Source organism: Eutrema salsugineum, unplaced genomic scaffold (genome assembly GCF_000478725.1).
Source record: "Eutrema salsugineum unplaced genomic scaffold, Eutsalg1_0 scaffold_3, whole genome shotgun sequence".
Lineage (NCBI taxonomy): Eukaryota > Viridiplantae > Streptophyta > Magnoliopsida > Brassicales > Brassicaceae > Eutrema > Eutrema salsugineum.
Window position 1 is genome coordinate 13,849,848 of NW_006256756.1, and position 15,438 is coordinate 13,865,285.

The window sequence follows — 15,438 nt, forward strand, 5'->3', positions numbered from 1 at the left end:
GGTACTGACGGCGAAGAGCGAGCCATCAGAGCTAAATGTCCTCCAAATGTTCGAGGTCTCTTATCCCTTTTGATCTTGTACTCATTATCTTTAGCGTATTCCATTGCTTTGAAGATTGTTTCTGGTCGGAGGTACTCGACCTCCTTACGCAAGATGTCGGTTAGTCCTTCGCAAAACTGCCACAGCTGCTGATCTCTCGAAAGTTCTTGTCAAAACTTACCGCGCTCTCTGCCAAGCGATCTGATCGGCCGTGGTCCTTTGGAAGAGTTTGCTTTAGGTCTTTCCCCAGACATTCCACTGCTTGCACCCGATATTCCAGCACCAGCGCCCTTCTTCTCCGGCTCAAAATTCATGGTATCCGCACCCGTTGGAGTACAATGGTCTTTGTTCTCCTTCTCTAGTCCCTTGTCACCAGAAGATCTGCTTTATTTTCCAAAGGCAGAGAACTCCTCGGGATTCAGAACTAGTGGCCTTTGATCCCCCGTAAGTTTTTCCAGCAACACTGCTTGTTCCTTGCGAATTTCTGCGACCTCAACTTTGTGATGCTCACGCTTTTATTCCTGTGTGGCAACTTTTTTTTTCTCGATCGTTACCAATTTTACCCAAATCGGATCCAAATCCTGCCAGATTGCACTGATATCTTGTTGCAGCTTCTATTTCAAGTTCTGCATCATCGCTCAAATTTGTTTCAGCAGTTTTGACATGGCTTTGTTTTCTCCCATTGGATCGTCTTTCTCTGATACCAAATTGATACGAGCTAATTTCCCTTCCTTAGAGGACCTCCATCAAGGGTTGGTGGAGGATTTTTGGCCCAGAAACCTAGAGAGAAATGTTTAAAAGAAAATGATAAATGGGCCTTTTTCTTACAACCCGTATGCTAAATAGCATCCAGAAGAACCCGTATGTTAAGTTACGTGGAGGTTTTTTATTGGCTGGAGGGTTTTTGTAATTTTAATGAGAAAATGAGTTTTTTTTTCTCCTTAATTTTTTCCCCATACTTTCTCTTCCCCGATATTTTCTCTCATCTTCCCTGATTGTTTCTCTTCTCTTTTTTCGACGATTCCCTTCGTCGGAGAACAGATTGTTCCAGCAGCCATCACCGAGATTCAACAATCCCTTCCTCTGCCCAGGTACACTAATTCATCCTTTTTATGCTATCGATTTGTCGTTTTTAATTGTTAATCGAAATAAGGGTATCTGCAAATTGGGGGAAAAATCTGGGTTCTTCCAAAATCGAAAGTACGTACCTTTTAACTGTTAAATAATATGTTATTTGTTCTGTTGCATGCCTAATTCGAACCAAATTATTGTGTTTTGTCAATTTAATTCGATATCAAAATTAAGGGTTTTTCAAAATTGGGGAAAAATTAGGGGGTTTTAATTAGGGTTGTTTGGGGGTTCAGATTAGGATTATAACTTGTTTACTGCGGTAGTCGAAACCTGTTTATGTGTTTTGTTAATTGAATCCTAAATCAATTTTAGGGTTTTTTTTTAAATTTGGGATAAAATTTGGGGGGTTTTGCTTGCGGTTTGAATTGGTGTTGTTTTGATCATTTATCTGTTAAGTGTTATGTCTGTAATAACGAATTGGGGTTGTTTGATGCTTGATGATATAGTTTATGTACTTATGCGTGATGATAGTGAACTTGACATATGCGTGATAGTCTTATGTGTGATGATAGTCGTCGTCTACTTTCTTAGGTGGTTTGTATTAGGGTTGTTTGATGCTTGATGATATTGTTTGTGTAGTTTGTCTTCTGCGTGATGCTAGTTGCTTGTGTACTTAGTCATATGTATTTAGAATTGTGGATGTTTGATGCTTGCTGTTATGGTTTGTCTACTTACTCTAATGTGTGATTATATTGTTTGTGTTATATATTGTTTGATGATATTGTTTAATCTTTCTTGACAGATTCTGCCGATTAGCATGTGAAACTTCATCCAAAGCTCCAGAGATGGACAAGGGATGGGTTTATGCTGAGGCCACATATGGAATCCCTGACAAGTACTTTTGCGGAAAGCCGATGAAACTAGAATCATTCTCTCAGGGCCGCAAGTATTACATTTGCCCCGACTGGATGATAGAGGTTAGTTTAGTTGTTTTTTTTTTTGTTGTTGTTGCTACGTATATGTGTAGAAGCAGAGTTAATCTCTTCATTATTTATAGGTGATCGGTGAGCACATGTGGCAGTGGTGGGACGAGGACGTTACCGAGCAAATCGGTATTCTTGAGAGACGTCTAGACGCTCAAAAGGAGCTCATACTCAGTGAAACTAGGCCATGGATCAATGCATCAGATACCACACATGAAGAATTACAGCAAGATTTAAGGCGTCTCGAAGGTGAAGTCTCAATGCTGAAGCAGAACATTGGAAACCAAGGTGAACGAGTTGTGATGTTGCTATTTTTTGTTGTTTTCGCAGCTGTTTCATACATGTTCAAGTAGTAGCACTGAGTTGCAGATACTATCTACTATATCGTACTATTTATGGTTTCGGTTGTTTGTCACACTGTGATGTGTCTCTATGAAAGGTTTGCTTTTGTAAATGGTTTGATTTTGTCTTTGAGTTTGTTGCTTTGTTTGGTAACACTTTTCTTTTTTTTTTTGGTTGTGAGGTTAAATTGTGGACATACAGATAAGTGGTTTAGTAGAGCTTATGCGGCTGGTTATGTCCAAAAGAGTAAAGCTCAGCCCTCCTCTAACTATTAGCTAAATGATATAGTTACCAGAACCAAATTTAGGGAAAATAGATTGGTAGTTTGATTTTAATATGTGCGTATCCATAGTAATGAATGCTAGATTGCTTTGTTAGGTATCTGTCTTATGATTAATGTTTGATAGTTGTGGTTGTGGTGTGATAAATGTTTGAAGTAAAAGATTTAAAACTTAATAGAAAATACATCAATACACTTATTGCAGGAAAACTTTTAAACCACTTCATCATTAAAACACATTAATCAAAACTTCTCTCATCTCTTCAAACTTGTAAACACTATAAACATGTCTCCTCTTTTCAAACTTCAAAACACTTCAAACTTCTCTCATATCTTCAAACTTCGAAACACTTCAAACTTTTCTCATATCTTCAAACTTCGAAACACTTCAAAACTCTCTCATATCTTCAAACTTGTCTCATCTCTTTAAACCCTAAACACTACAAACTTCTTAACCTACCCATGGATTCTCAGAATTCATTCAGTCAAACCGAAGGCTTTGTCAACCTCCTCACCAGCCAGCTAGTTCACGACACATACTCTCCATGTATAGAACTTGGATCATCAGAGGTTCCTTTGATTAGTACACAAGGTACCGATGGTCCAAGTTTAGGTGGTGATGATCATAAGGTTAGAAGAGCGTGGACTCCCAAGCAAGATCAAGTCCTCATTAGTGCATGGCTTAACACTAGCAAAGACCCCATCGTTGCTAATGAACAAAAAACCGGTGCGTTTTGGAAGCAGATCCAGAATTACTATAACTCAAGCCCTGTACTAGCCGACCTCCCCAAACGTAAAGTCAGTCACTGCAAGCAGCGATGGGGAAGGATAAACGACCACGTCTGTAAATTTGTAGGCTCGTATGCGGCAGCTACGAAGGAGGACATCAGGGCAGAATGAGAACGATGTGATAAAGCAGCACATGAAATCTTCTTCAACGACTACCTCTTCAAGTTCACCCTCGATCACGCATGGAGGGAACTCCGCCATGACCAGAAATGGTGCTCAACACATGCAGTGAAGGATGGTGGAAAGGCAAAGAGAAGGAAAGTGGAAGAGGGGACATCTCATTCTCCAAGCTCTATACCTGAAAGCCTCGGTGATGATGTCTCCCAGGTTAGGCCACATGGTGTGAAGGCATCAAAGAGCAAAGGGAAAAGTTCAACCGGTGTCAAAAAAGAAAACAACGAGGTAGTGGAGTTTAGTAATATGTGGGAAATCAAGCAAAAGGATTTAGTACTCAAAAAGGAGATTGTGAAGCACAAGGTACTAGATAGGCTACCGCTTTCTGATAAAGAAACGGCCCTTAAAAACAAACTTCTCATTGGGATGTTGTAGAAATTTAAATGAGTTCAGGTATCTGTCTTTCATTGGTTTTAATGTGTTTGCTAGTTTTTGTCTTCCTTGTCTTGTTTGTTTTATATTAAGATGTATTAAGGACCGTTCCTTTGATGGTTACATCTTCATCTATCCGGTTATTAATGTAGAAGGTTTAAATTTGTTCCCAATCCTGTCAACCTTGAAGTTTAAGTGGTGTGTGTTGCATCAAAGAGCAAAGGTTGGTGATGCAGTTTCTCAAGTTTTACCATTTTAACTGCTTTGATTATATCACCGGCACAGATTGTTACTCATTTGATTTGGTTTTATTTCTATTGGCAGGATATTTTTCGATGAAAGGAATACTTGGCCACAAACATTTTGCTTTACCTTTCCCGTGACCAGAAGCAAACAATAAGGATGGGCCATGCGTTTTGTTTTATCCTCTTGTAGTGCGAATAATTTGTAGTGCACTGTAAACCATATGTTATTTGATTATTTTGTAAGCCAGATATTGCAATGTTCGTATTTTCAGTATATATCTTGGAGTTGTGTTCAATTATTTACTTTTGTTCATCGACCAAACTTCTCTCATCTACTAAAATTCTCTCATTTATCTATCTTCTTCCTATATACCAAAACCACTTTTCTTTTTTCACCTATCAAACACAACTATGGCATCTTTCAACCGACAATGATTTTGACAACTCCTTTGATGAAGCTTTTGATCAGTTATTTGATCAGTAATTTGATGACATGTTCAACAATGTTTTTGGTTGACTTGCAGGGAAAAAAATGAAGAAGAAGCAAGCTTACATAGAAAGAGAACGCGAGCAAGGTCACCTCAGATTATGGAATGATTATTTCTCTGAAGATGCCACTTACCCGGCACATATTTTCCGACGCCGTTTTAGAATGAACAAGGATTTGTTCCTGCGTATTGTTGACCGACTTTCTCATGAAATTCCATATTTTCAACTGAGAAGAAATGGTCATGGAAGGCTTGGTCTATCTGGACTACAAACATGTACGGCTGCAATATGTATTATGGTGTATGGTTGTGCTGCTGACGCGGTAGACGAGTACCTCCGTCTCGGTGAAAGTACTGCAATTCTTTGCTTGGAAAATTTCACAGACGGAATAATACAATTGTTCGGAGATGAGTACCTACGAAGACCCACACCTGAAGATCTGCAAAGGTTGCTCCATATCGGAGAGATGCGTGGGTTTCCCGGTATGATAGGAAGCATTGGTTGCATGCATTGGGAATTGAGGAATTGTCCTACAGCTTGGAAAGGCCAATATACCCGTGGTGCCGGAAAACCGACAATCGTCTAAGAGGCTGTAGCATCACAAGATCTATGGATATGACACGCTTTTTTGGACCTCCAGGTACCTTAAATGATATTAACGTTATCGATTGATCACCTATTTTTGATGACATTTTACAAGGACGAGCTCCAAAAGTGAAATTCTGGGTCAACGGTCACCGGTATCATTTAGCGTACTACCTCACAGATGATATATATTCTAAATGGGATACTTTTATCCAATCCATTCCACTTCCTCAAGATGACAAAACTCGTTTGTTTGCTACAACTCAAGAATCCGTCCGGAAAGATGTCGAACGTGCATTTGGAGTGCTGCAAGCTCGATTTGCAATTTAAAAAAATCCAGCTCTTATATGGGATAAGGAAGAAATTGGGAAAATTATGAGAGCATCTATCATATTGCACAATATGATAGTAGAAAACGAGCGACATGGCTACACTCAGTATAATACAAAAGACTTTGAACCCGGAGAAGGATATGGCTCTTCACAAGTGGATATGACGTATTTTACCGATATGGCTTCAAATATCACCAATGTGATCGGCATCCGGAATCAAATTCGTGATAAACAAATATATGAGCGATTGAAAAATGATTTAATCGACAATATTTGGAACAAATTTGGGTCTTAATCTATGATCACAAAAACAAAATAAAAAGATAAAAAATATTTTTTTTTAATATATAAGAACCCACTTATAAATTCTCTAATGGAGGGGCAAAAGAATAAGAGTATGTTAACTTTGTTTTTGCTAGAAAACAATTAATAAATAATCATTAGAACCCCAAGTGGGGGTTCGCTAATGGAGCTGCTCTTAGCTCGCGTAATCGGTCCCGAATAGTTTGACGCTATGATGAAGGTAAGAACAAAAGAAGTAGACTTAAGCTTCTTCTTTAACCCTAGCCTCTCTACAAGAATAAGGTCAATTCATGGAAGATACCCTTCATTGAATAGAATGGAGCCCTTATATAGGGATCATTACAACTAACTCCCTAAACCAAAAGGAAAAGAACTTAAAGCTTAAAATTTAGAAAGAAGGAAAAAAAAAATACCAAAACGATAATCCTACTCTGAAAAGGAAAACTCCTAGGAAGTCAATTCTTTCATTCGACGCTGATACTTGAGACCTTTTTTAAATCGCTGGTGCTCTCTCTTTTCACTTAGGTCTTTAATTTCACTTCTCATTTCTTAACTAGCCTTTTATCTCATCAATTTTGATGCTTGAGCCTTTTTGGCTTTTTTTTTTCTTTTTCACTTAGATGCTTCACTTTCTTTTTAAACACATAAAGCTTTTGCAATCCCTTAGTTCTCACTCCTCTCCATTTCTTTTCACTTTCTCTCTCAGCTCACTCCCAAAGGATTCATTCTTTTCTTGCTCTCCACCAACACTCTCTTCCCCCACAATTATCCCTAGCCAATGTCTACTAGCTCCTTGATGATGGAACTAGAAAACATAAGGCCTTACCCTTGTCGCTCTAAACCTAACACTTTTTGATAAGTTTGATCCAAGGTGGCTTCTCAAACACTCAAAAACAATTTGGCTTGAAAGAAGGTTGGATTCAATGTCTGGTAACTGTTCCAAAGATGGGAATCACCTATTTGAGCTAAAAAGAGAGTGGTAAAAAGGGAGTTTAGCTCAAATATGTATAAGGTATCCACAAGTTCATTTAAGTATGCATCACATGATAATTGCAAATCAAGTTAAGGTTCCACTTGCTAGGACTGAGTTCAATTCATAGTTTTTCTTCAATCAAGACTCAAACAATGATGCACAAGATCCAAAAATGGTTCATCCTTTTCATTTCCTTGAATGCATTAGAGAACTAAGAACTTGAGCATTGAACAAACTAGCTAAGTGTTATACTTATACTTGGAAAACTCATCATAACTCCCAATGCATGATGCAAACCTATATGAAATGCAATCTAGACTCAATCTTAAAATATAAATGCAACTATATGATTTCTTTTTATAAAAAATTTCAATTTTTTTTTGATTTTTCTATGCATATAGATTAATGTATGAGACTCAAAGTGCAAAATAGAAAGTAAGAACATAAAAAACATGGTTAGATAATACTAAACCCCTCCCCCACACTTAAATTACACTGTCCCTTGTGTAATAGAAGAATGACAAAGAGGAAAAACAAAAATGCAAAGAGAAAAATGCAAAATGCTATTTACAAAAAGATGGAATGTTACCTAGTTACTCATTGAAGACCCCATGTAGTATGAGGGTTTGTTTGTGGAACAAGATGGAGTCACACCCATTGGCTAGCTATCTTCATCTGAGACATCAGCATCTCATTCTTGGGCCGGTGGAGCCCCTCCTTCTGGTTCTGGTGGATCTGCAGCTTTTTCAGCTGCCTGGCCGAGTAACACCAAAGTTGTGCAAGTGGCTGAGCTCTCTCCAAGCTCTTCTTGATAAACTGGTGGTGGCATTGCATCTCCAGCAGGTACGTCCTTCTCCTTGAGCTTCTTTTTCAACTTCTTAACAGACTTCACAAGCTTGTGAATTGTCTTGTCTTGCCATTTACACCATCTCAAAAGTATGTTTATGTGTTGGTCTGATTTGCGGACTGAGAATGCATCAGTATCCACATGTATGGATCAAAGTGGTACCTATACCCTCCATCTTGAAGTTGTGGATCCCTTGAGGAATTGTAAAGCTGATCCTTAAGCACAATGAATGAGATGTTGTGCTTTTCTTGAAGAGAGGTGAGAGATGGGTCAAGTAAGATAACTTGCACAAGATCATCTTAGAGAAGCTTAAAGTATTAAGCAAGTCTATCTCTAAGCTTCCCACCAAAGAAACCGATATTGTAAACGTGAGCTTCATCAATTAAACCAGTTTTCACTCCACTGTCCTCAAATTATAAACCTCTTGCCTTCAAAATCTTGGTGACCAACCAACCATTGTGCACATTTAAATTCTTTTTTTCTCCTCCACACCAAGCATTATCTTTTTAATTCATCATCTGGATTACCAAGAAAGCACCAAGATCTGGAGTGTAGTCAGAGCCTACAAACTTCCTTTTGTTCTTGAAAGTACTGATGAGTGGTCTTGAACCAAGACCCATGAGCTCCATGTCTGGGAAGTTAATAACACTAGTGTTGTGTTTTGTAAAGAAAATATGCGCCAATGATTTGTGTACATATCTAAGTACTGGGCTCCTGATCCATGAGCTCTTCCATCTGCCTCCTCTGTATTCTCCAAAAGCAACGGTGTCCCATAAACCATCAATCTCATGATCCTGAAAGCAAATCTGGTCGTAACCTCCTCACCTTCTACTCTTGCGACACCAAAGATCTCATCAAGATCCCTAAAGGTTACTTGATAATCTTTTCCTTTGATGGAAAATGAGATATGCCAAAGACCATTGCCTTTAATCCTCCTCACATCTCTCTTTCCATAGATGTAAACTCTCAGTGAGGCAAGAAATTCCTGATTTAGCTTTTCATATGCCACTTCTCTCATCTCAAAGAAAGCTCCAAGACCCATGTTATTGAAAAGAAAATTTACATCCTCAAGGACCCCCATCTTTTCATCTTTGCTTTTCTGAACTGTCTCAGATAATTAGCAGTGGTAGGTTCCACACATTCACTCTTTTCAGCTTTCTTTGCTTTCTTGGTTGATTAAATGGCCACAGCAGCCTACACATCACGCTCGGTGCTCACATCATATGCAGAAACAACCTTCTCCTTGCCTTTACTCTTGAAGCTGGAAGCTACAACAATTGTTCTCTCATTTTTCTTGAAGCTAAAGGCTAGAACAAGTGCCTTTTCATTGTTCTTGGAAGTCTTTTTAGCTGCTGGCTCCTTATTATTCTTCCTGTTGGTTTTTCTGGTGCCTCCTCTTGTTCCAACACTCCTCCAAACTGCTGGTGCTGATTCATTCTCTCCTTCAGCATGATTCTTCTTCCCACGTGCAGTATAATCTGTTCTTGCAGTCATCCTACAACACTTTGAATCAAGTGAGTACAAAGAGACGAACAATGCCAACTATCAAAATCGATTTTCTAAAATGATGGAGCTACTTGAGTTCTTGAATTATGAATCATTAAACCAGTTCAAAGCAATGAAAAACATCTAAAATGCCAGCACATATTCATCAAGACTCAAGAAATTCCTGAAATGATCAATTTTTTTCTTCAAAATTGGTTCAAAAAGGGGAAATGTTAAAGAACACAATTTTTTAAATAAGATTCCAAGATTCCACGGTTCAATGCTCAATCTAACCGCTTAGGTATCAAGCAACCTATTAAAATTGATTTCACAAATTTCAAGTTCAAGAATTGCTATTAAAGCTAAGGAATAAAAGATGAATTTTAACAGATGAAATACCTTGGGATTTGAGATGTATGAGTCCAATGCGGTTATGAAATGAAATTAACAACAGGAAAACGAGCTGAATGCACTTTGAATCAAGCAATTTGGCCAAGAAGTGAGAGAGTTAGGGTGAAACAAAGTTGAATAATGGAGTTTAAAGAAGCAAACTCGGGTTTTTGGAGAATACAAGGGTCGCGTGGGTCAGGTTCAGGAATTGGACCACTAGAAAATAGATATTCTTTGACTGGTCAACATCTCATTACACCCTTGCCATGACTTAAATCTTTTGTGACCGCTTCACGTGGCATCATTTCCCAGATTTCTTGCCCATTGTTACACCGTGCCACGACTTGAAACTACTCTAGGCCTCCATGTCGTGGCATTGTCCAAGAAAAACTTGTATGACCAAACCACCTTGCCATGACTTGTGTAGTCCTGTGGCTTCCTTCTCGTGGAAAGACCCGAACAATTTTCACTTGGAGAAACACCTCAGCCATGACTTAGACAAGCCATGGCATCAACACGTGGCATGAACTTCTGGGCTTATCGTCGAGTTCTTCTCCGTGCCACGCCCAAGGTTCACTCAAGGCAACAAGTCTTGGCTTCGTCTGAGCAAAATGTATGAGCTTAGAACTCCACACCATGACTTGAGAGAACCCGTGGCCGCTTGTCGTGGCATCAAACAAAGGATTTTCTTTTTGGGAACAAGCTTGCCAGGCCAAACATTAACTCGTGGCTCCAAATCGTGGCCAGCTCCGAGTGAATCTTGCCTTTAGAAACGACCATGCCATGAGTTAAACAAGCTGTGGCCTCCACTTATGGAGCCATTTGTTCTTAGCCGTTTTCGCATCTTCTTGCTCCCGTGTTCACTTCTTCTTGAGGCTAGATAATATATGCATATTTTACCATGTTTTGGCATGCATTTCATATAGATTTTAGGTTTGTTTCATAAGCATTTCTTAGTTTTCTTGTTGTTATTGTTCATTTTGAGTCTAGATAGGAAAATGTATTAGGTCCCAAAGAATCTTGTATATTTGGAGTGTTTTCAGGTACTTTGGAGTCATTTGGGAACCTTTTGGAGCTAAGACCACGGAGATAGCATCACCTCAGTGCATGAACTTAGACAAGCCTTTTGGAGTTGGCGATACCCTTGAAATATCACCTGTATCGGAGGTCTTCCACACCGATTCAGCTTCCGACTTCTGCATCAAGAATGTATAGCACCGAGTCATATTTCCACAACACTTTGAATCAACATATTTCGAGTAATGAGCTGAAAGTTATGGACGATTGAAGATGAACCTCTCTCACAGCTAAAATCCGGACCATTCCAGCGCGTTTCAAAGAACAGCTGTACCGGAAACCTTGCTCTCTTCGGATGCATTTGGATTCTTCATAAACGTTGTAGCGTATTGAGTCACCTTTCTCCTGCAACTGGAATATTGAGTACCAGATCACCGGGTCGAAAGTAATGCCGGTTCAAGTGCATGCACGTCCACCCAGAATCAGTTTACTCTCTATCAGAATGGTTTGTGTGCCACGGTTCAATGCCACGACTTGGATTTAGCCGTGGCAATCTATCAATGAATAAGGATATCTCTCAGAGTAGGCCACGACTTCATGCCACGACTTGTTCATGCCGTGGCCAAGACCTTCAGAATCATTCGCACCATGCCACAGCTCAATGCCACAGGTGAGAACAAGGCATGGCAAAGTGTGTTCATCATGCCCTAAATCCAGAATCTGTTGCCATGGCTTCATGCAACAGATGGAGAGGAGGCGTGGAAAAGGCTTCAAGGACCTGTTGGAGTTGGGTCAGGACCCAGTTTGTTCTAGGCTAACCCGGTCTGTAACCTAGACTATATAAGCTCCTAAACCTAATTTCTTAGACATCTCATCTTTTCTCTTGTTCTTTTAGATAAAAACGTGATTTTTGTATCAAATCTCTTTATTTGGAATGAAATTGGTTTTTTTATTCTTCTAATCTTTCATTTCTCAATCTCTAATCATGATTAAGATCTCTTTTCCCATAAGATTAGGAGTGTTCTTTGTGTGAGCCAAAACTCGCACAACCAGAAATTTGTTTAAGGAAAACTAAGAGATCGGAAACTTCTAGGGTTTATCGTCAAGAACAGTAAGATCGAAAGAAAGTTTTTCTTGCTGTAAAAGTATTTAACTCTTATTGCTTAGGGTTGCAAAAGTTACAGAATGAATTGTATACATCATCTATTTATACTAATTCTCCGAACCGCCTAGCCGAGAATCTCGGGAGAGATTTTCAGAATATTTCCTTATCGCCTCGTGCGTCTCACCGCCTTTGTATTTCGCCTAGGGTTTTTATGGGCTTCGTCTCTCAAAGCCTTGGTTCAGCCCATCTGAACTTTTCCACGGCTCGGCCCATCTAACTTCTCCACGGCTCAGCCCACTTGCCATTTTAGTCGAGACATGATCCGGTCCACCTCGCCGAGGCGCGGCTCGGCCCAAGCATGTTGGAGTGGGGCTCGCCCATTTCTTACGATACGGCTCGGCCCATCTATCTTTCTTCACGGCTCTCCCCACTGGTCTATCTTCACGGCTCTCCCACTTGGTGATCGCGGCTCTCCCACTTGTCTTGGTGAGAACGGCTCTCCCACTTGGTGACCACGGCTCTCCCACTTGTCTTGGTGAGCACGGCTCTCCCACTTGGTGACCACGGCTCTCCCACTTGTATTTCTTCCATACTTAGTCATTTTGAGATGGTTTTATCTGTTTGGGGTGAAAACCGACCCCAACAGTTAGCCCCCCAGCTCGTCAGTTTCGGAGGCGAGAGTGATGAGGTCCATTACTCCTGACCGTAGGATAAACCATCGAGTCAAGCTGTTATGACGTAAGCCCAGATGAGGTGTTTTGGGAATGAAGACGCCGAGGCGTTCCCAAGGAGTGCCGAGGGTGCCGAGGTATTTCGAGAGGGTACCGAAGATGCCGAGGCAAGTTAAGGACGAGGCGATTTCGTTTAGTAATGATGAGCCGTGACGAGGCGATTTCGTTTAGTAATGATGAGCCGCGACGAGGCGATTTGAGAAGGTTATACCGAGCCGAATAAATGTTGGGGTGAAAACAGACCCCAACATTCTTCATGATTAGTGAGTATAGTTCTTTATAGTTTTTGGACATTGTAGATTAGGGGATTTTGATGTTTAATCTTTGATGTCTAGGTCTTAATCAATAGTTTCCTTTCTTTTAGTAGTGGTTCTTAATGCTTTATTAGGCTATAGATAATCAGTTAAGGTCTTAGGGAATTTCATGCACACAATGTGTTTGATGAAATTCTCCAAAGAATTAAGCAATAATTTTTCATGATTAGCCTATAAGAATATATGTCTAATATGATTAATTATTTAATGGAACTTGTTTATAATTCTTGTTATTGCGAATTTCACTAATGAGAATTAGTTTTTGAATTTGGTAATTAACAAAGTGATTAGTGTCTTGAGAGAAGATTAGTCAAAATTAGTGTTCTATACTTAAGGATTAGCACTTGTGTGAGTTTGTAGACATCATAGGTTAGGATTAAACATCCCCTCATCAATTTCCTTGCCCAAAGACTTACTTTTTATTGATTGATTGTTGCATTTTCGTCATTGACTTTTGGTAGACTTTTTAGTTAACTTTTGTTGACTTTTTCTATTTTTGCTTTTTATTGATTGTTAATCTTGTTTAAGTGTTTAATTGCTTGTTTTAATCTTTTGTTCATTAGTTAATCATCCAAAAACACCTTAATTTTCTTAGATTAAGTAATTTATTGTTTTCTTGGTGTGCTAATCTTAATCTCTTTGGGATTGATACATTAATATTGCAATGACATGAGTATAGTAAGGAACTGATTTATAGAAAATTCCTTTCTCAATTTGGCACCGTTTCCATTGGGATTTAGCATTTTCCATTGGAATTTATCATTAGCCATTAGGATTTAGATTCTACTTGAGACTAAGCTTTTATTTTACCTTGTTTCCTCATCTTTAGTTGAGATGATGAACTTATTTTTATTTACTGTTACTAACTTGTTTTCCTTAGTTCTTTTACGCTTTCAAAGGTACCAAAACTAGAAAAAGAGAAATGAGAAGACAAGAACATTTGAGGTGTTGGAGGTGGACTATCAAAAAGGCATTCAAGAAGATCCATAACTTCAAGAGGTGGATAATCAAGGGAGCATTCTACAAGCTCTAAAACCTCAAGAATTGCCACTACATCAAGAACTGGCTTCAAGTCCAACCCAAGTTCCAAAGAACAACCCAACAATTGGAAGCTTTGATACTCCTTGTTGTCGTGGAATGAAGTATGGAATCCACCCTCCTCGAATTGAAGCTCATGCCTATGAGATGAAAGCAAACTTGGTTAGATAGATTCAAGACTCTAGGTTATTGGCAACAAAAGTGGAGACCTCTTATGATCATTTGGACTCCTTTGAGAGGTTGTGTGGGCACATTTAAGACTGGAGGAGAGCCCCAAGACAGTATCAAGCTCATCTTGTTCCCATTTTCACTTGGAGGAAAGGCAAGCCAATGGGAGAAAACATTACCATCTCACTTGGTTAATTCTTGGGATGATTGCTAGATGATCTTCCTTCAAACGTTTTATCCCATACAAAGAACTTACCAAGCTAGGAAAGTCATCTCGAGCTTCAAACAAGAAATCCATGAGACCTTTGAGGAAGCATGGGAGAGACTTAAAGGATACACTATAAATTTTCCCCATCATGGGTTCCAACAAGAAGCTATCCTTAGTATCTTTTATTGGAGAGTTGATATAGAGCATAAATGGACATTGGATGTAGCTAGAAATGGGCGTTTTGCAAATCTTACCATAGAACAAGGAGAGCTACTTGTTGAGAATTTGGCCAAGAGTAATGAAAGATACAAAGAGCTTGATATTGAAGCTTGTAAAGATGGTCAAGGTGAGGTGGAGCTTGGTTTTCAACAAGAGTTTGTTCCACAAGGGCAAGTTGATTTAAAGACTCAAGAAATGGAGTTGAACAGCATGTTCCAACAACTTCTCAAGGGACAAGATGAGATCATCAGAAGAGTGAAGAGTTCTTAAAAGGATCTCCACAAAAAAATAGAGAGCTTGACCTCTCCAGTGAATCACATGGAGATCAAAGATCATGAAGCTGCTATAAAGGAGATAGAACTTCTACTCTATGGTCTACATGAACACATTGCTCTTAGAGGTCTTTCTTCACAAGACAATGATGATATTGAGCAACTCAGTGGGGAGGTGACCCTTGGAACTGAAGGTTTTGCTATAAAGACGTCTATGAAGCTTCTAGAGACAAATTTCAGATTGTTGCTGAAGAGAAAGCCAAGCAGAAGCTTAAGAAAGAAGAAAAAGCTTAAGAAAGAAGAAAAATCTATTGAGCCGCCAGCCTATGTACCTTAAAGTTTCTGTGATGACTTTCAACACTTTGAGATGAAGTATGTTGGGACTTGTGGAATGAAAGAGAAGGATCAGCCTCTTGGAACATGTGAGGAAAAGAAAGAAAGCCTAAGACAGCTTGATCTTGAGTTCATTGATGGTGAGAAGTTCTTTAGTGATGATGAAGATTGCTTGGAACTTCAATCTTCTACACCAATGAGGAAAGAAGTTTCTTGAAAAGTAGTTCAAGAGAAAGGTGAAAGTCCTAACTCTAAGAAGAAGAAACCTAAAGAAGCTAATTCTCCTACCATTGCCAAGAAGAAACCAAGCAATACCAAAGGGGAAGAAACTTTG

General features: G+C 39.3%; 2 protein-coding genes and 1 non-coding gene across 4 annotated transcripts; 2 read left to right on the plus strand and 1 right to left on the minus strand.

Moving 5' to 3' along the window:
* The first annotated feature begins 945 nt into the window (after positions 1-945).
* On the plus strand, positions 946-4,534 carry LOC112085210. Of its 2 annotated transcripts, XM_024154343.1 has the most exons (5): positions 946-1,130; positions 1,913-2,087; positions 2,168-2,381; positions 4,203-4,273; positions 4,375-4,518. In XM_024154343.1, the coding sequence occupies exons 2-5, from the start codon at positions 1,956-1,958 to the stop codon at positions 4,387-4,389; spliced, it is 432 nt and encodes a 143-aa protein (XP_024010111.1). In that variant the 5' UTR covers positions 946-1,130; positions 1,913-1,955; the 3' UTR covers positions 4,390-4,518. The 2 variants fall into 2 exon arrangements, with proteins under 2 accessions (XP_024010111.1, XP_024010112.1); XM_024154344.1 differs by lacking the exon at positions 4,203-4,273 and having other exon boundaries at positions 4,375-4,534.
* A 293-nt stretch (positions 4,535-4,827) lies between these two features.
* LOC112085461 lies at positions 4,828-5,370 on the plus strand. Its single transcript, XM_024154676.1, has one exon. It carries the CDS (start codon positions 4,828-4,830, stop codon positions 5,368-5,370), a length of 543 nt encoding a protein of 180 aa, XP_024010444.1.
* An 8,959-nt stretch (positions 5,371-14,329) lies between these two features.
* On the minus strand, positions 14,330-14,435 carry LOC112085741. Its single transcript, XR_002899040.1, has one exon. It is a non-coding gene; the product is annotated as a small nucleolar RNA R71 (small nucleolar RNA).
* Between the last annotated feature and the right edge of the window lie 1,003 nt (positions 14,436-15,438).